This window comes from Salmo salar, chromosome 09 (genome assembly GCF_965601325.2).
Source record: "Salmo salar chromosome 09, fSalSal1, whole genome shotgun sequence".
Lineage (NCBI taxonomy): Eukaryota > Metazoa > Chordata > Actinopteri > Salmoniformes > Salmonidae > Salmo > Salmo salar.
In genome coordinates, this window is record NC_138299.1 from 25,174,621 (window position 1) to 25,196,307 (window position 21,687).

Sequence of the window (21,687 nt, forward strand, 5' to 3'; positions counted from 1 at the left end):
TAAGACTCGAGAGCAGGAGGAGTTGGAGGAGCTGCTGTTGTTGGAGCAGCAGGGGAACGAGCAGCGCAGGCTGGAGACTCTGCAGGAAGAACAGAGACAGTTACAGGCTAAGAGGAAGAGCAAGCAGGCTCTACTGGACGAACTGGTGAGACACACACACACACACCACATACAGCCACACTAATAAACACAGATTGCCACATAGCACCACACAGGCAAATAGAGAAAACAATCAGGTGACATACAGTACCAGTCAAAAGTTTGGACACACCTACTAATTCAAGGGTTTTTCTTTAAGACATTAAAACTATGAAATAACACACATGGTATCATGTAGTAACCACTTTTCTTTTTTTAAACAATATATTTTAGATTCTTCAAAGTAGCCACCCTTTGGCTCTGACAGCTTTGCACACTCTTGGCATTCTCTCAACCAGCTTCACCTGGAATGCTTTTCCAACAGTCTTGAAGGAGTTCCCACATGCTGAACACTTGTTGGCTGCTTTTCCTTCACTCTGCGGTCCAACTCATCCCAAACCATCTCAAATAGGTTGAGGTTCGGGTGTTTGCGAAGGCCAGGTAATCTGATGCAGCACTCCATCACTCTCCTTCTTGGTCAAATAGCCCTTATACAGCCTGGAGGTATGTTGGGTCATTGTCCTGTTGAAAAACAAATGATAGTCCCACTAAGAGCAAACCAGATGGGATGGCGTATCGCTGCAGAATGCTGTGGTCGCCATGCTGGTTAAGTGTGCCTTGAATTCTAAATAAATCACAGACAGTGTCACCAGCAAAGCACCATCACATTACACTACATGCTTCACAGTAGGAAACACACATGCGGAGATCATCCATTCACCTACTCTGCATCTCACAAAGACACGGCGGTTAGAACCAAAAATCTCAAATTTGGACTCATCAGGGCGAAGGACAGATTTCTACCGGTCTGATGTCCATTGCTCGTATATCTTGGCACAATCAAGTCTCTTCTTCTTATTGGTGTCCTTTAGTAGTGGTTTCTTTGCAGCTATTCGACCATGAAGGCCTGATTCACGCAGTCTCCTCTGAACAGTTGATGTTGAGATGTGTCTGTTACTTGAACTCTGTAAAGCATTTATTTGGGCTGCAATCTGAGGCTGGTAACTCTAATGAACTTATCCTCTGCAGCAGAGAACTCTGGGTCTTCCTTTCCTGTGGCGGTCCTCATGAGAGCCAGTTTCATCATACTACTTGGTTTTTGTGATTGCACTTGAAGAAACTTTCAAAGTTCAGAAAATGTTCCATTTTGACTGACCTTCATGTCTTAAAGTAATGATGGACTGTCGTTTCTCTTTGCTTATTTGAGCTGTTCTTGCCATAATATGGACTTTGTCTTTTACCAAATAGCCCTATCTTATGTATACCACCCCTACTTTGTCATAACACAATTGATTGGCTCAAACGCATTAACAAGGAAAGAAATTCCACAAATTAACTCTTAACAAGGCACACCTGTTAATTGAAATGCATTCAAGGTGACTACCTCATGAAGCTGGTTGAGAGAATGCCAAGTGTGCAAAGCTGTTATCATATTTTGATTTGTTTAACACTTTTTTTGGTTACTACATGATTCCATATGTGTTATTTCATAGTTTTGATGTCTTCACTATTATTGTAAAATAATGTAGAAAATAGGATAGAGAATTTGCCAATGACACACACACACACACACACACACACACCTGTGGTGAAGCCCAGCATTGTTAGCATTCTGTGTTGCCAAAGCCTCCTGGCTCCATTGTTTTAGCGGCAGGCTTTGGAAGGGATTGTCCCTGTAGAGCTGCCTGGTAAAGCACGATCACTGAGCTGTTTGTTTGTTTGTTTAAACACTGGGCCTCGTTGTCTGTTGGGAGATGAGCAGTCAGCCCCCGGGGACACGCTGTGTGTGTTGTCATTTACACTAGAAATCTCTGAGGGTCGGGGTCACACGCACACAAACGATCATTATAGACTGATAGTGTTTGCAATAGATCCTGATAAGGAGCCGTTAGTTGATCACCTCCAGCTGTTCATTATTCTGCTCCACACTTTCCTTCCTGCCTAGTGATGAAAACACTCCCAGTTCTGTCCCCACCTCCTGTCTACCCAGACAATAACGTCCTGCTCCATCTGAACACCATGCATTGTCTTTTTGGAGGTAAAGATGGCGCAGACCGACATAATACCACAGTTTTTAACCTGGCCTGCATTAATAATTTAATGACCAGCCTCAGAGCACCTTGGTTTCTTAGTTGTGCAGTTATAGGGAGATGTCTGTGATTTGATATTGTAAAGTCTGAGGTTCCCAAGTTACACATCTCATTTACAGGTGCCAGTCTTTGAAGCTCCTCCCATCTTTTACTTGGCTTAAATACAGGTTTTGCTTGAGGCTTGATCATGGCTAGTCAGTGGTTTTTGAAAATGCGCACACACACACAGAAATATGATGACATATTCATACCTGTATTTATATGTTCCCCTCCAGGAGCGCTCTCATGTCCCCGCCACCATCCTGCTGGCCCAACACAAGGACCGGGCCGCCCAGCTGGAGACCCAGATTGAGAAGCAGAAACAGGTGGTCAAAACCACCATCTTCTCCACCGGCATCCCTATGGTGAGTACCGCACGCTACGTGTAAACACGCTGACTGTCCTGACTGTGAAGGATGCCTTAAGCCTACTGCATAGTTAGCATACAAACAGCACCCACACAGAAATGCTAGTGAATGTCCAGCATGCACCCTTGGTCGGCCTATTTTAGCTAGTTTTAAAGCACGATAAGGTCATACGAACACTCGGCCTGCATGATTTCACTCAATAGTTGCGTATGGTTAGCATACTTAAACAGAGCCCAATGCTGGCTAGCTTAATGGGGCACACATTGCCATTTAGGTCAATGCTAATTCATTGTTAGCATATTACACTGGTGGTCAGTTTAGATTTAGCTTCATGCTAATGGTTGAGGATCCCTTAGCGCGCTTCTCTGCCTGGTGTGGGAATAAGCCCTCATCTCATCCATAGTGTCATCACATTCCTACCTGCAGCCCTCATAGACAGAATGAGGGCTCTGGCTAGGTGTTTTGTTGAGTTGTCAGCTTTGTTGTTCAGGGTAGCTGTTAAGGCCTCCTTCCATTTGGCAACGGCTATGTTTTCCTTCACACTAGTTTATTTTCATTATACCGTGACGAGATAAAGCGATATCCCCCCATCTTTCTCTCCACAAGCCCATATGGGAGGTGTGGCTGACTTCCCAGGGTGCAATGTTGCGTGGGAGAAATCTTGTCTTAGAGTTGGGACTAGTTGAGCACTGTGACAGAATTGTGAAGTCTCTCTCTGTCCAGCTGTCTTTCTCCACACACACTCGCATACCTATACACTAGTTTTGCTTGTAGAATCTAGAAATCTTTTATTCTGTCTCATCAGCCCAGCTAGCATGGGTAATCCTCTGGGCAATATATTTGTACCATGAGTGTATTTGATATCCATTTAAACCCAAAGACATGACCACCGTCCATTCTTCCTCCACCATTGGAAAAAGAGTTGCTTCAGGAGGATGTGGTTCTCTCTAACTGACTGGATATGCAGCATTAAGTGCTACTTGCTGATGGAGAGAAGGTTGTAAGATGCTGTTGCTCTTGGCTCGGACTCTGGCTTTTCCCCGTCACTTTTACCCCTCTTTCTCCCTCTTTTCTCCTCCCTCTGGCTCGGGGTGGGGTAGAGCAGTTGCCAGCTACATCTGGACGCCGCGAGGCTTCATTTTACATTTTTACATTTTAGTCATTTAGCAGACGCTCTTATCCAGAGCGACTTACAGTAGTGAATGCATACATTTCATACAATTTCATACATTTTTTTTTTGCTGGCCCCCCCGTGGGAATCGAACCCACAACCCTGGCGTTGCAAACACCATGCTCTACCAACTGAGCTACAGGGAAGGCTTCAGTTGGGTTTCAGTGTGGTTTTGGTTTCCCCTCACCTCAGTCCAGAAGACTGCTGTTTGACTTGGTGGCGTTTCAAGATGTCGCAGTTGGTTCCTGGAGAACGCCGGCTTATTTATCTCTTCATTTTTGGTGTCCTGATGAAGTAGGATTCAAAAGAGAGAAGATGCAGAGTCATGTTGCTGTCATTTGAGAGAGAGCGAGAGAATTAACAGAGAAATGATCTTGCCATTAATCAATTATAGGCACCATGTGGTTGTAAGAAGGGTGCTTCTCACTCCTCTTAACTAACATATCCTGGAGATAGAAGCAGACACACCTCTGGGGGTGTGGAAGCAGGGGGTTTACTGAAGAGTCTCTCCTGGCAGGCAGGCAGGCAGGCCAAGGTGAGCTGTCAGTAGGGGATGCCACCTCCTGTCTCTTTGTCTTTATTTAGATAGGAGAGGAACCCGGTGTGGTCGTCTCTTGCAAGGATCGGCGAGTTGTGCATTCCGAAATGTCTTTCTGCACACCACTGTTGTACGGCGCCGTTATTTGTCTGTTTGTGTTCCGCCTGTTAGCTTTCAAAATTCTTGACATTCTTCTTCGACTTCACTCATCAACGTGCTATCGTGCACATGACTGCTGTTGACTGGATGTTTTTTGTTTGTCGCACCATTCTCAGTAAACCCTAGACACTGTCGTAGATGAAAAGCCAAGGAGGGCGGATGTTTCTGAGGTACTGGATCCAGCACACTTGGCACCGACGATCATACCGCTCTCGAAGTCGCTTAGGTCACTCATTTTGCCCATTCTAGCGCTCAATCAAACAGTTCTTGAATGTCTCGATGCCCGTCTGCCTGCTTTTATATAGCAAGCCACGGCCACGTGACTCACTCTGTAGGAACTCTGTATTTTTGTGAATGGGGTGGTGTACCTAATAAACTGGCCAAAGAGTAGTTCCTCAGAGTAAGCAATTAGAAAAATCTTTCCATTAATCACCAATCCTTGTTGTGAAAGAGCAATGGAAGTTATTGGCCTACTGCTGCATTGGCCTATAGGCTATGAGTTCCATTTGCTAATTTCTTTAGCTGCCAATGGATCACGGTGTATCAATGTGTCCATATGGCAGAGGCTGGTGATTTCGCATAGTTGACTTTAACTTTAATTTAGATTAACCACGTGACAATTATTGAGCAATGAAAACCATTATTGAAATAAAACTGTTTCACAAAAAATGCACATGAAAAACATAACTGGCACGCAGAACGGTAGAAATTTCAGGATAAATTGTTAACTTTCACAAACTTGAAACTCACGTGCCGCCTATGACGTCTTTAGAAAATAATTGCCTCCACGTTTCCGTGGTCGGATTTACAGTGAGGGGGAAAAAGTATTTGATCCCCTGTTGTACGTTTGCCCACTGACAAAGAAATGATCAGTCTATAATTTTAATGGTAGGTTTATTTGAACAGTGAGAGACAGAATAACCACAAAAATCCAGAAAAATGCATGTCAAAAATGTTAAAGTGATTTGAATTTTAATGAGGGAAATAAGTATTTGACCCCCTCTCAATCAGAAAGATTTCTGGCTCCCAGGTGTCTTTTATACAGGTAACGAGCTGAGATTAGGAGCACACTCTTAAAGGGAGTGCTCCTAACCGCAGCTTGTTACCTGTAAAAAAGATACCTGTCCACAGAAGCAATCAATCCGTTTCCAAACTCATGGCCAAGACCAAAGAGCTCTCCAAGGATGTCAGGGACAAGATTGTAGACCTACACAAGGCTGGAATGGGCTACAAGACCATCGCCAAGCAGCTTGGTGAGAAGGTGACAACAGTTGGTGCGATTTATTTGCAAATGGAAGAAACACAAAAGAACTGTCTGTCTCCCTCGGCCTGGGGCTCCATGCAAGATCTCACCTCGTGGAGTTGCAATGATCATGAGAACGGTGAGGAATCAGCCCAGAACTACACGGGAGGATCTTGTCAATGATCTCAAGGCAGCTGGGACCATAGTCACCAAGAAAACAATGGTAACACACTACGCCGTGAAGGACTGAAATCCTGCAGCGCCCGCAAGGTCCCCCTGCTCAAGAAAGCACATATACATGCCCATTTGAAGTTTGCCAATGAACATCTGAATGATTCAGAGGACAACTGGGTGAAAGTGTTGTGGTCAGATGAGACCAAAATGGAGCTCTTTGGCATCAACTCAACTCGCTGTGTTTGGAGGAGGAATGCTGCCTATGACCCCAAGAACACCATCCCCACCGTCAAACATGGAGGTGGAAACATTATGCTTTGGGGGTGTTTTTTTGCTAAGGGGACAGGACAACTTCACCGCATCAAAGGGACGATGGACGGGGCCATGTACCGTCAAATCTTGGGTGAGAACCTCCTTCCCTCAGCCAGGGCAATGAAAATGGGTCGTGGATGGGTATTCCAGAATGACAATGACCCAAAACACACGGCCAAGGCAACAAAGGAGTGGCTCAAGAAGAAGCACATTTAAGGTCCTGGAGTGGCCTAGCCAGTCTCCAGACCTTAATCCCATAGAAAATCTGTGGAGGGAGCTGAAGGTTCGAGTTGCCAAACGTCAGTCTCGAAACCTTAATGACTTGGAGAAGATCTGCAAAGAGGAGTGTGACAAAATCCCTCCTCAGATGTGTGCAAACCTGGTGACCAACTACAAGAAACATCTGACCTCTGTAATTGCCAACAAGGGTTTTGCCACCAAGTACTAAGTCATGTTTTGCAGAGGGGTCAAATACTTATTTCCCTCATTAAAATGCAAATCAATTTATAACATTTTTGACATGCGTTTTTCTGGATTTTTTGTTGTTGTTATTCTGTCTCTCACTGTTCAAATAAACCTACCATTCAAATTATAGACTGATCATTTCTTTGTCAGTGGGCAAACGTACAAAATCAGCAGGGGATCAAATACTTTTTTCCCTCACTGTAGCTACAGTCTACTTTCAAGCAAGGTAAGACATTCCTCATATGAAATATACATTCAGATTTCAAACAATTAAGTATGTTTTCAAAATGCATACGGCCTCTAGCTCACATTGTAAAGTGGTGACTCGCTGATAGCCTTTTGCCTGCACTTGAATGGTGAATGGGAGGCACGCTTCAATTACCAGTTGAGAAATAAAAATAGTATTCATTTTTAATCGTGCACAAAAACTGTTTTTAACATGCGATTGCCTTTAGAATTGTTGCGCACTGAATGGGCTGATAAAAGCATGTTTTACTCCAGCAGCAACCAGCTGAGGAGCAGCAGGAGAAATCACACAATAAATAGGCTCTGTTTGCTCTGCACGTGATAGTTGTGCGGGATAAATAAGACCGATGGGCATGACGGTCAAATATATTTCCATCAATGAATCAAGAGCCTTTTTTGCCACAAAAATCTAAAATATCATACGTATGTATGTATGTATGTATGTATGTATGTATGTATGTATGTATGTATGTTAGCTAAAAAAAAAAAGTGGCCAAAAGCCGGCAACTGTAGGTTAACGGAAACCCTGCTCTACACACAAGCACTCACAAACAATCATCATATATGCTGCTGCTACTCTGTTCTTATCATACAGTTCATTTGGAAAGTATTCAGACCACTTTACTTTTTCCATATTTTGTTACAGCCTTATTCTAAAATTGATTAAATAGTTGTTTTCACCCTCAATCTACACACACTAACCCATAATGTCAAAGCAAAGACATTTTTGCAAATGTAAAAAAATAAAATAATAATCAGACCCTTTACTCAGTACTTTGTTGAAGCACTTTTGGCAGCGATTACAGCCTCGTCTTGTTGCGTATGATGCTACAAGCTTGGCACACCTGTATTTGGGGAGTTTCTCCCATTTATTCTCTGCAGATCCTCAGGCTCTGTCAGGTTGGATGGGGAGCGTCTCTGCACAGATATTTTCAGGTCTCTCCAGAGATGTTCGATCAGGTTCAAGTCCAGGCTCTGGCTGGGCAACTCAAGGACATTGAGACTTGTCCCGTAGCCACTTCTGCGTTGTCTTGGCTGTGTGCTTTGGATCGTTGTCCTGTTGGAAGGTGAACCTTCGCTCCAGTCTGATAACCTGCTCCAGAGCACTCAGGACTTCATCAAGGATCTCTCTGTACTTTGCTCCATTCATCTTTCCCTTAATCCTGACTAGTCTCCCAGTCCCTGCCGCTGAAAGACATCCCCACAGCATGATGCTGGCCCCCATGCTTCACCGTAGGGATCGTGCCAGGTTTCCTCCAGATCTTAGGCTAGGCATTCAGGCCAATGAGTTCAATCTTGGTTTCATCAGACCATATAATCTTGTTTCTCATTGTCTGATAGTCCTTTCGGTGCCTTTTGGCAAACTCCAAACGGGCTGTCGTGTCTTTTTACCGAGGATTGGCTTCTGAATGGCCACTCTACTATAAGCCTTATTTGGTGGAGTGCTGCAGAGATGGTTGACCTTCTGGAAGGTTCTCCCATCTCCACAGAGGAGCTCTGTCAGTGACCATTGGGTTCTGGTCACCTTCCTGACAAAACCCCTTTTTTTTTTTTTTAAACCTTCATTTAACTAGGCAAGTCAGTTAAGAACAAATTGTTATTTACAATGATAGCTAAACCTGGACAATGCTGGGCCAGTTGTGCGCCGCCCTATGGGACTCCCAATCACAGCTGGATGTGATGCAGCCCTTCTCCGATTGCTCAGTTTGGCTTGGCGGCCAGCTCTAGGAAGAGTCTTGGTGGTTCCAAACTATTGCTGTTTAAGAATGATGGAGGCCACTGTTCTTGGGGAGCTTCAATCCTGTAGAATTATTTTCGTGCCCTTCCTTCAGATCTGTGGCATGACACAATCCTGTCTTGGAGCTTTATGGACAATTCCTTCAACCTCATGGCTTGGTTTTTGCTCTGACATGCACTGTCAACTGTGGGACCTTTATATAGACAGGTGTGTGCCTTTCCAAATCATGACCAATCAATTGAATTTACTACAGGTGGACTCCAAGTTGTAGAAACATCTCAAGGATGATCAATGGAAACAGGATGCACCTGAGCTCAATTTAGAGTCTCATAGCAAAGGGTCTGAATACTTATGTAAATAAGGTATTTCTGTTTTAGTTTTTAGAAATTGAAAATTTGTTAAAAATAAGGCTGTAACGTAACAAAGTGGAAAAAGTGAAGGGGTCTGAATACTTTCCAAATGCACTGTATATCCTGATGCCTCGTCACATTACCCCCATACATACAGTGTCTACCTCTATCACTCCAGTATCTTTGTAAACATGGCATTGGAACTGACCCTGTATATAGCTTACTTCCTCATGTTTATTTCTTGTGTGTTTTTGTTCTACCTTACGTTATTTGTAGTACTACATGGATATTTTTGGGGTTAGAGCTTGCTAGAAAGGCATTTCACTGTACTTGTGAACTTGAATGGTCCAAAGTCAGTCTGGGTAATCCCTGAGTTTATAGCACTCCACTGAACAAAGAGAGACTTTCCCTCCCTGCCTTGATATCTCTCAAACACACACACATCCGTGTACTCCACACACACACACACACGTTACCCAGCCTGGGCAAACATCCTTGGAAGACCAAAGTGAAGCGTGTTCTCTTTTTAAAGTAGACATCTGTTGAAATCAAAAGAAATTGGATGTGTGGGAGGTAACCCTTCCATGCTGAAACTAGCTATTGATGATGGCGCTCTCCCTCTTTTTGTTGTAGTCTGATAGCTATAGTCTGTCATAGCCAAGCTTGTTTGCAAAACTGAACATTGGTTAAATTGTGTTACTTTAGTTCAATTATCCACTGGTTCATGGAAGTAGCCTAGTTAACTGTGTGTGTAGATGTCTGTTAAGTGTTGTGTTGCAGCTGTCTCACACACACACAGACAGACTAGAACAGTCTTCCATGCCTGCTTGCTGTTGACCTGTAGAGAATCTCCACCGTGGTCCAGCTTTCAGCGCCATCTTAAATAAAACGTCCCACTGCCACAGGGGTGAGATGCACCCCTCATGGCCAGCAGAGCAGCTGACATGCCTGACGAGGCTGACGTGTGCTCTTGATGAGAGCGCGAGAGCAAAACTAATACTTGGTCAAATGCATGTGGGAAGTTTATCCCTTAACACAGATGTGTACCTTGCTAAAATTCCCAGGGTCCTCTTTGGCTTGACTCCATAGAATGGAATCTAAGGGCCTTAGTGAACACGCATTCGGTGTGTGTTTGCGCTGGCCTGTTTTTCATTGGTAGTGTGTCCTCTGCAGTGACCTTTGTTGGGTAGTCATGCTCCTCATTCAAGGCCAAGCCAAGCTCTGTCTGGCAGACTGGCTCAACCTGTTCTACTGTGGAGGCAGTCTGCTACAGCTACACCACACAGCTACTTTCCCCTCACTCTTTCTCTTTCACTCTTGAGTCTTAATCACGCACTCCATTTCTTCTCTCATTGCTGTGATATGTTCCTCCTCTTGCTGCTCCACTTAGCCATTGCTCAGATTTCTTCTTTTGCTTTTAAACACTTCCAATTATGTGTAGCAACACGGGTCTCTAAAGGTGTGGTTGTATATGTTAGTAGTATGTTTCCGTTTATACCCCACCAACGTGATTGACATTCATTTTGACTGGTGTGTCATTCACAGCTCAAAGCCTGGCTTGTTTTATGTGGGAGAGGGCTCGACCCTTCACCTTTTGCTCTTATATTCCATTGTTGGCACGGAGACCCATGGCTGCGGGGATGTGTGGGCTGGGGGGTTGGGGAGATGACTCTCGGGGTAAAGGATAGTTGTCGCCCCCCCCCCCCCCCCCGATTGGCACAATCTGTGGGCATTCATTCACACTTGTGCCCCTGCCTCTGGTTTGGCCTTGTTGTGCTTGGCCCGTGCACCCCACAGGCAGGCCGGCCCAGCCCAGAGGAAAAAGGAGTTGTCAGCTTTAAGGGCTTTGCGCTGGTGCAGCTGCTGCCTGCAGGATGGTTATATTTAACCCTCCGAGGGAAGGGGAGGCACTGCAAAGGCAGGAGCGTTTACACTTGCTACTTGTGCTCAGTGGGCCAGAGGGGGCCACAAAGCTTTTTATCCACACAGAAGCACCATCCGTGACGGGTGAGGGAGGCAGGAGGATCACACGTGGGAGGATTTGACCCTCTCGCTCGCTGGTGCAGGTCGTCCTAACTCTGGTCATTAGACTTATCCACAATACAATTCCACACAGTGGCCATCTTACTCCCACCGCCTCACTCTGTTGTGATTGCAGCAATTATCACTGGGCTGTTAGTGAATGGAGCCCCCTGTGGCTCTGCCTGGGTTACATAGAGCTCAGCTGAAGTTAGGCTACCCATGGGGGTGGGGGGGTTGTCGCCAGCGATCTTGGGACGTTCTGCAGAGCTCCACAGTTGGGGTGATAGAGAGGGGCTGCTCACGGGAGCAAGTGGACTGTGTGTGGCGTAGGTAGTGGCTCCCTGGGGGTAGAGTGTGTGATCAGCTCTTGTGCCTGGATGTTAATTAGGCTTGGCCTTGAACACTGACTAAGTAGCTACAATGGCTGGCTAATTCAGTATCTTGGGAGTTGAATAAAGATGGTGTGATCTTAGGCCTGACGTGGACCGTACCGGAGTAGGGAGAACTAGAAGGGAGTTGTGAGGTACACTGCGATTTCCTCAAGTTATCCTCCCCTGCGGTTTTATTAAGATGGATGGTCCCAAGAGTTTTACTTTAGTGTCACAGGGGACTTTTTGGGAATCTTAAACACGCACTCATAATTACACCCACACACACAAATCTACACACGTTTTCCTTGGGTTTTAAGATTGGCCTCTTAATGTTGTTTGCAGATGTTTGTTTTGTCCCTGTGGTAGTGGTGCTCGCTCTTTTGGACAGTCACGTGGACCACAGGAGCCTTGATCTCCGGGTTGTTCTGCTGTGCTGACAGTGAGCGCTCGGAAAGCAACCATTTCCACTGATCCACACAACTTTTAATAGAACGTGATGAGTTTCTGTCACATGTGCAGGAGAGATACGATCATTGAGACTTAACTGTTGATGTTTCTTTGTTTTACTCATTTGAATATTTAAATGCAGTTGTGATGCTACCTGTCATGTATGTGGTCATCATTCTCAATGTCTGGCAGTTGTAAACCAGTCAACACTTCGTTGTTAGGTATTGTGTTTCAATCCCATTGTACAATCTGCAGGCAGCTAGTGAATGAACTGGATGTTGACAATACTGATGTTACAGTGATGCAGACACATTTTAACAGGGGAGCTCTGTGTGTGGTGTAGGGGTGAGTGATACAGTATGTGTGTGTTCCTGCCAGTTTTCAAGGTGCCTTTGGGCAGGAATGCAACAAACTTCTCTGGACTGCTCTAGTTTGTCTGTCAAATTAGATTTACTGCCTTTTCACCATCTGTAACTCTCTCTTCTCACTTTCTGTCTCGCTTTCTCTCTCTCACCCCACCATCACTGTAGTCTCTCTGGGTGATTGGTGCAGGGGAGAGTAGGAGTAATACAGTGCTGAAAGAAGATTGATGGAGAGCGTGGAGAGAGAGTGGCCAGCCTGGGTTTGATTAGCTTGTGTTGGGGCTGAAGTGTTGTAGGGATGAATGGGAGGGAAGAGGCTGCCTGGGTCACTGGCCCCACAGGGTTAAAGGTTGAGTGGCAGCAGCAGAGAAATGTGTGCGTGGGAGAAGGAGAGTATTTTAGTTTTGTGGAGTGAATGTTTGACTGTCAATAACCAGGTTTCCATCCAACCGTTTCATGTGGATGAATAACTTGACACATAAAGTCATGACAGGGCTGATGGAAACAGGAAATGATGGTGCAATTTCATAAATGTCGATAGACAATTTGTTAGTTTGACATGGGAACTTCTTCTTTCAGAAAAATTAATTGAGGTGATAACACCAATATTGATAGAATCACAGCAGGCTGTTGTAGGCCTACCACCACGACTAGGAAAAGCATTACGTTAATAGGCAGATTAAATAAGTTATGAACTTCACATGCTAGTTAAGTGCAGAGTGATCATGCAAATTGCCAATATGCTAAATATGGAGGGTAGGCTCTTTTTTTGAATGCTTGTGACATGATCAGTGCTTGGCTGCCAATTATCAAATAAAAGGATCTTGCTCTTTTCCATATATCATATAACACCCTGTGCACTTTATCAGCTAACTAGTTTGCTATTTATCAGAACAGTTGTTTTGTGACAAACCATCTGTGCAGTTGGAAATGCAATTAAACACATTTTCGTCATGGGAACTTGACTGCAAAAGTTGTAAAAAAATATTATAATTTTTTTTTTTAAATGTACGCTACGTCATCACGCACAGGCCATTTATCCGCAAAACAAGTCAGTTTGGTGGAAACACACCTGGTCGGAAAATGCGCATATTGTTTTTATGCAGATTTTAGAATATCTTTCTGAAAATCTGTCGCCAGTTGGATAGAAACCTATGTTTGTTTTGTTTGTTAGTGGCAATATCTTGATTTTTATCACATAATATTCTTGTATTTTATATGGCCCCACACCACTGAACCATTGTTTTGAGCTGTGTGTCACACCGGACTGTGTTGCTTGTTTCGGACCCAGCTTGGTTCATTCTATTTCATTGTGCATGATTGCCTGGCCAGCAGCATGCGTTAGAACAGCGGTCGGAGGCCAGGGGCCACATGTTACTAGTTTAGTTGGTTTTCATCAGCTCCCCTCTCACTGTAATGTTTATACTCTTTCTCTCCCTATTTCTCTCTCTCTCTCTCTCTCTCATACTTTTTATTACTCTTTCTCTCTCTCTCTCTGTACACCACCCTGCCCCCTTCCTCTGTTTTTGTTTAAATATTATCTATGTTCTTTTAATTCTCTTTGTTTCATTGTCATCCAAACTCATCCATTACCCTTCTTCCAGTCTAAATGCTTTAAAGCCAGACTGAGACTCAGTAAAGAACATGGCCGACCGGAAAGTCCCTCTGACTAATGGCACAGGCTGAGATCGAACAGTGCTGCAACGTCCCGAAGAAGGATCATGTTTCTTGCTCAATGGCCACGTTCAAGGGCATATTGACTGCGAGGCAAGGCAGACAAATTTGAAACCCCTTTCAACCTTCATGGATTGGAAGAGAATATGCAGATATCAAATCTGTTTCACAGCATATTTTCTGATTGGAGGATACACGACAGATTAATGTGGGATGTTTGGCGTGCCGGAGAGCTTACCAAATGGCAGTGATGTCATTCAGGTAATTTGGTTGGCCACCCACCGTGCCATGATGGTGTTTCTGGGTGAATCCACTTAAAGCTCCCGTTGATTGGATACTGATTGGAGAGACAGACAGGAAGACAGGAAGACAGGCAGACAGGCAGACAGACAGACAGACAGACAGACAGACAGACAGACAGACAGACATGGTTACTGCTCTGCTCCATGACTTTGCCTCCCTCCTGTAAAGTTAATTTATATCATGAATCACCGGAGCCTTCTGGGCAGTCTGTATTTTTCATCATTACTTACCTTGTTCTCCACAGGATTTATTTTGGGTATTTTATAGTATTTACTTTGGTTCAGAACTATTTTTGAGTAGCTCTCTCTTGCTTTGTACATTTTGAGCTCTTGCAAAAGCGGAGGGTTTCCCTATCCCAATCACCATCAGAGGGTTTATCTTAGGGTAGGCTATTTTCAGTATTGACAAAAAATGCTTTGTTCACTGCTTAACTCTTGCTGTCTGCATAAAATGTCTACTTTGGGGGCAGTTTTGGACTTGGTCAATGCTGTTCGATCTAGCATTCCTTCTTACGACGACATAGGTTGACGACCACAGGTTGTTTCCTCAAGGATTTGGGTAGCATATTTGTTCCTCAACTGCTAAATCTCTTTGTGGTGATTTATTAGTGATGTTCACACCGGCAAACATGTTTGACTGTAAAGACTGTAATGTGTCGCTTCTCCTATGCTGCAGGGTCAGACTGTGTCGCTTCTGCCTGTGACCCGGTTAGAAGAGGTTCTGTACCTCTACCAGCCCATCCACATCCACACATACGGACCCCCCGTTCCTGAGCTGGAGCAGCTGGGGCGACTCGGGTAAGAACCCATCCTGTAACACACATACACACACGCACAGCTCTGCACAACTGGCAAAGTTAGCTGCTGCACAATAGAATCTGGAGATGCCAGTGGTTTGATAAATAACTATAAGCCTTGCTTATATTGTTCAGTGAACAGTAGTGTAATCAGCACCTCCAAAGGTTGACCAACTTGGCCTAGTTTGCACAGCATATCTGATGGGGGTACAGTAAGGCATTTAACAGGTAGGAGACTGGGAGTGAGGCTGCTCTGGAAGTCTTTCTTTTTCTCTGGAGTTGCCCTTGACTAGCTGTGAGAGGTGGGGGGAGGGCAAGGTTTAAAGGGGAACAGCCAACCAGTTCCCCTGCACCAGCCCTCTGCCCCTTCCCTCTCACTGCTTCTCCTGGACCTCGCTGTCTGTCAGCACACACAGGAAGTGCTTTCTCAACGGCGGGCCCCCTGGGCCAAACACTCGTCGACGTCATTGGCCCTCTCCTCTCATCACCCAACACAGCCCATCCATCAGACAGTGCCCAGCTGTCTGTCTCCACGGGGACAGGCTGGCACTAGTAAGCATTTCACTGTTAGACTACACCTGTTGTTGACGAAGCATGTGACAAAAACGATTTGATTTGACTAAGGCCCTACCACGTAAATTAAACAGGAGTTGTTCAATTTGATAAACTATTTGGTTAGTGTCAGTTGATCTCAAAAAGTATTTGTATAGTTAGACAACCTTAAATTAAAATATATGAAATGATACCTCTTTTATCAAAAACCTGAAAAAAAAACCTGACTGTCATTGTATTTATTTGGACAGTGAAGCTAAAACTTAATTTGTCTCTACTCCAGCATTTTGTATTTGAGATCAAATTTCTCATATGAGGCGACAAAATCTCACCTTTTTTATTTGATGGTACACTACCATTCAAAAGTTTGGGGTCACTTAGAAATGTCCTTGTTTTTGAAAGAAAAGCACTTAAAAAAAAAAAAATCTCCCTTTTTTAAAATAACATCAAATTGATCAGAAATACAGTGTAGACTTTGTTTATATTGTAAATGACTATTGTAGCTGGAAATGGCAGATTTTATTTTTTTATGGGATATCTACATAGGCATACAGGGGCTCATTATCAGCAACCATCACTCCTGTGTTCCAATGGCACGTTGTGTTAGCTAATCCAAGTTGATCATTAGAAAGCCCTTTTGCAATTATGTTAGCACAGCTGAAAACTGTTGTGCTGATTTTAAAGAAGCAATAAAACTGGCCTTCTTTAGACTAGTTGAGTATCTGGAGCATCAGCATTTGTGGGTTCGATTACAGGCTCAATGGCCAGAAACAAAGACCTTTCTTCTGAAACTCGTCAATCTATTCTTGTTCTGAGAAATGAAGGCTATTCCATGCGAGAAATTGCCAAGAAACTGAAGATCTCGTACAACGCTGTGTACTACTCCCTTCACAGAACAGCGCAAACTGGCTCTAACCAGAATAGAATGAGGAGTGGGAGGCCCCGATGCACAACTGAGCAAGAGGACAAGTACATTAGTGTCTAGTTTGAGAAACAGACACCTCACAAGTCCTCAACTGGCAGCTTCATTAAATAGTATCCGCAAAACACCAGTCTCAATGTCAACAGTGAAGAGCTGACTCCGGGATTCTGGCCTTAGAATGACCAACAATCTCAAATTTGGATTCATCAGACCAAAGGACAGATTTCTACCTGTCTAATGTCTATTGCTTGTGTGTCTTTGCCCAATCAAGTCTCTTCTTATTGGTGTCCTTTAGTAGTCGTTTCTTTGCACCAATTCCACCACGAAGGCCTGATTCACGCAGTCTCCTCTGAACAGTTGATTTTGAGATGTCTGTTACTAGAACTGTGTTAAGCATTTATTGGGGCTGCAATTTCTGAGGCTGGTAACTCTAATGAACGTATCCTCTGCAGCAGAGAGCTCTGGGTTTTCCTTTCCTGTGGCGGTCCTCATGAGAGCCAGTTTCATCATACCACTTGATGGTTTTTGCGACTGCACTTGAAGAAACTTTCAAAGTTCTTGAAATGTTCCGTATTGACTGACCTTCATGTCTTAAAGTAATGATTGACTGTCGTTTCTCTTTGCTTATTTGAGCTGTTCTTGACATAATATGGATTTGGTCTTTTACAAAATAGGGCTATCTTCTGTATACCACCCCTACCATGTCATAGCACAACTATTAACAATGCACACCTGTTAATTGAAATGCATTCCAGGTGACTACCTCATGAAGCTGGTTGAGAGAATGCCAAGAGTGTGCAAAGCTGTCAAGGTCAAGGCTATTTGAAGAATTTCAAATATAAAATATATTTTGATTTGTTCAACACTTTTTGGGGGGGATTTCTCCATGATTCCATATGTGTTACTTCATAGTTTTGATGTCTTCACTATTATTCAACAACATAAGAAGAACCCTTGTTTGAGTAGGTGTGTCCAAACTTTTGACTGGCACTGTGTATGTTTTAGAAATGAAAACACTGTGTCTAGTCCCCCCATTTCAAGGTGTCATATTTTTATCTACAAAATAGTGGATTCGGCTATTTCAGCCACACTCGTTGCTGACAGGTGTATAAAATTGAGAAAACAGCCATGCAATCTCCATAGACAGACATTGGCAGTAGAATGGCCTTTACTGAAGAGCTCGGTGACTTTCAACGTGGCACCGTCATGGGATGCCAACTTTCCAACAATTCTAATCGTTAAATTTGTGCCCTGCTAGAGATGCCCCGGTCAACTGTAACTGCTGTTATTGTGCTGTGGCAACGTCTAGGAGCAACAATGGCTCACCCGTGAAGTGGTAAGCCACACAACCTCACAGAACGGGACTGCCGTGTAAAGAAATTGTCTGTCCTCGTTTGCAACACTCACTACCACATTCCAAGCTGCCTCTGGAAGCAACGTCAGCACAAGAACTGTTCGTCAGGAGCTTCATGAAATGAGTTTCCATTGCCGAGGAGCTACACACAAGCCTCAGATCACCATGCGCAATGCCAAGCGTCGGCTGGAGTGGTGTAAGGCTCGCCATCATTGGACTCTGGAGCAGTGGAAACGTGTTCTATGGAGTGATTTAATCATGCTTCACCGTCTGGCATTCCGACCGACGAATCTGGGTTTGGTGCCTCAAGTTTTTCGCTCATCATTATTCATGATTATCTGTTATCATGGTAGTATCCACATTAATGTAGAAGTGTTCAGAAACATATTTTACTGTTATTTATACTGAAAAAAATATATAAACGCAACATGCAACAATTTCAATGGTTTTACTGAGTTACTGTTTATATAAGGAAATCAGTCAATTTAAGTAAATTCATTGGGCCCTAATCTATGGATTTCACATGACTGGGCAGGGGTGCAGCCATGGGTGGGCCTGGGAGGTCATAGGCCCATCCACTTGCGAGCCAGGCCCACGCACTGGGGAGCCTGGCCTTACCAATCAGAATGAGTTTTTCCCCTATAAAAGGGCTTTATTACATACAGAAATGTTCCTCAGTTTCATAAGCTGTCTGGGTGGCTGGTCTCAGACGATCCCACAGGTGAAGAAGCTGGATGTGGAGGTCCTGGGCTGGCGGGGTTACATGTGGCCTGCGGTTGTGAGGCTGGTTGTATAAACTGACGACAAAATCTCTAAAATGACATTGGAGGTGGCTTATAGTAGAGAAATGCACATTAAATTGTCTGGCAAATGCTGTGGTGAACATTCCTGCAGTCAGCATGCCAATTGCACGCTTCTTCAACTTCAGACGTGTTGAGGAAGCGTGTCACATTATTTACCATTACATTTTTATTGGGCACAACATAATCTGAAATGCAACCAAAACAATCTGTAAATCCAACACGTTTGTAGAGTCAGAAGCTTTATGTAGTCATTGCGTGCTAGGAATATGAGACCAAATACTAAACATCTGACTACTTGAATACACACATACTGAGTGTACAAAACCATTGACACCTTACTAATATTGAGTTGCACCTCACTTTGCCCTCAGAACTGTCTCAATTTGTCAGGGCATGGACTCTACAAGGTGTCAAGTGTTTTACAAGGATGCTGGCCCATGTTCACTCTAATGCTTCCCACAGTTGTCAAGTTGGCTGGATGTCCTTTGGGTGGTGGACCATTCTTGATAGACACGCGAAACTGTTGAGTGTGAGAAACCCAGCAGCGTTGCAGTTCTTGAAACCGGTGTGCCTGGCACCTACTACCATACCCTGTTCAAAGGCACTTAACTTTTTTGCATTTCCTATTCACCCTCTGAATGGCACTCACACAATCTGTCTCAATTAATTCAATTCAATTTAAGGGCTTTATTTGCATGAGAAACATATGCTGACATTGCCAAAGCAAGTGAAGTAGATAATAAAATAAATGAACAGTAAACATTACACACACATGTTCCAAAAGAATGAAGACATTTAAAATGTCATTGTCTATATACAGCGTTGTAACGTGGTGCAAATAGTTGAAGTACAAAAGGTAAAAGAAATTTACAGAAGTATAGGTTGTATTTACAATAGTGTTTGTTAGTCACTGGTTTCCCTTTACTTGTGGCAACAGGTCACAAATCTTGCTGCTGTGATGGCACACTGTGGTATTTCACCCAGTAGATATGGGAGTTTATCAAAATTGGGTTTGTTTTCCAGTTCTTTGGATCTGTGTAATCTGAGGGAAATATGTGTCTCTGGTATACATTTTAGCAGGAGGTTAGGAAGTGCAGCTCAGTTTCCACCTCATTTTGTGGGCAGTGTGCACATAGCCTTTCTCAATAGCAAGGCTATGTACATAGTCAAAACTTTCTTAAGTTTGGGTCAGGTATCCTGCCACTGTGTACTCTCTGTTTAGAGCCAAATAGCGTTCTGGTTTGCTCTGGTTTTTTGTTCATTCTTTCCAATGTGTCAAGTTTTTCTCTTTGTTTTGTTTGGCCTAATTGTGTTGCTTTCCTGGGGCTCTGTGGGGTCTGTTTGTGAACAGAGCCCCAGGACCAGGTTCATCTCTCTGTAGGTGATTGCTTTGTTATGGAAGGTTTGGGAAAATATTCCTTTTAGGTCGTTGTAGAATTTAACGTCTCTTTTCTGGATTTTGATAATTAGCGTGTATCTGCCTAATTCTGCTCTGCATGCATTATTTGGTGTTTTACGTTGTACACGGAGGATATTTTTGCGGAATTCTGCATGCAGAGTTTCAATTTGGTGTTTGCCCCATTTTGTGAATTCTTGGTTGGTGAGCGGACCCCAGACCTCACAACCATGAAGGGCGATGGGTTCTGTAATTGATTCAAGTATTTTTAGCCAGATCCTAATTGGTATGTCAAATTTTATGTTCCTTTTTATGGCATTCAAGGCCCTTGTCTCTCAGCTCATTCACAGCTTTGTGGAAGTTACCTGTGGCGCTGATGTTTAGGCCGAGGTATGTATAGTTTTTTTGTGTACTCTAGAGCAACGGTGTCTAGATGGAATTTGTATTTGTGGTTCTGGCAACTGGACCTTTTTTTTTGGAACATCATTATTTTGGTCTTAATGAGATTTACTGTCAGGGCCCAGGTCTGACAGAATCTGTGCAGAAGATCTAGGTGCTGCTATAGGCCCTCCTTGGTTGGGGACAGAAGCACCAGATCATCAGCAAACATTAGACATTTGACTTCAGATTCAAGTAGGGTGAGGCTGGGTGCTGCAGACTGTTCTAGTGCCCTCACCAATTTGTTGATATATATATATGTTGAAGAGGGTGGGACTTAAGCTACGGCCCTGTGGAATTATTATTTTTTTGTGCCAATTTGAACCTCTCACGTGTTGTTTGTGTACATGGATTTTATAGTACATTGTTTTCACTGAAGAAATGTACGAGTCTATTAATGATAATGCATGGGATTTTCCCCAGGGTAGCTGTTGACGCATATCCCATGGTAGTTATTCGGGTCAAATTTGTCTCCACTTTTGTTGAACGGGGCGATCAGTCCTTAGGTCCAAATATTGGGGAAGATGCCAGAGCTAAGGATGATGTTAGAGTTTAAGTATAGCCAATTTAAATTGGCCTTTTTGGGTTGGAGGGTTTGTATTCTGTCCTGTAGTTCATTCAATGTAATTGGAGAATCCAGTGGGTTCTGGTAGTCTTAAATAGTTGATTCTAAGATTTGTATTTGATCATGTATGTTTTGTTCTTTGTTATAGGCCTAAAAGATTGGACAAGTGGTTGACCCATACATCTCCGTTTTAGATAACTCTGTGTTGTTTTCCAATTTTCCCAGAGGTGGTTAGTGTATGGCTTCTTCAATTACACTGAGCTGATTTCTGACGTGCTGTTATTTCTTTTACTGTAGTGTATTTCTGTATTGTTTTTGTGATTCATTTTAGTGAAGGCGTGGACTCAGCTTTTCTCGGTCTCTGTTTTTGGTTGGATAGGTTTCTCAATTTCTTTTTTAGGTTTTTGCATTCTTCATCAAACCATTTTCGATTTTTTTATTTCACCTTTATTTAACCAGGTAGGCCAGTTGAGAACACAGAGAACACAACACAGAGTTACACATGGGATAAACAAACGTACAGTCAATAACACAATAGAAAAATCTATATGCAATGTGTGCAAATGTAGTAAGATTAGGGAGGTAAGGCAATAAATAGGCCATAGTTAAGAAATAATTACAATTTAGCATTAATACTGGAGTGATAGATGT

General features: G+C 43.5%; 1 protein-coding gene across 1 annotated transcript in view; it reads left to right on the forward strand.

The window, feature by feature from the left end:
• mnat1 (MNAT1 component of CDK activating kinase) overlaps window positions 1–21,687 on the forward strand; it is a 61,137-nt gene that overhangs the window by 6,205 nt on the left and 33,245 nt on the right. Inside the window, exons 5-7 of the mRNA XM_014210730.3 lie at window positions 5–145; window positions 2,504–2,632; window positions 14,886–15,007. Of these exons, the coding sequence (XP_014066205.1) occupies window positions 5–145; window positions 2,504–2,632; window positions 14,886–15,007 (392 nt within the window). The remainder of the gene's footprint in view (window positions 1–4; window positions 146–2,503; window positions 2,633–14,885; window positions 15,008–21,687) is intronic.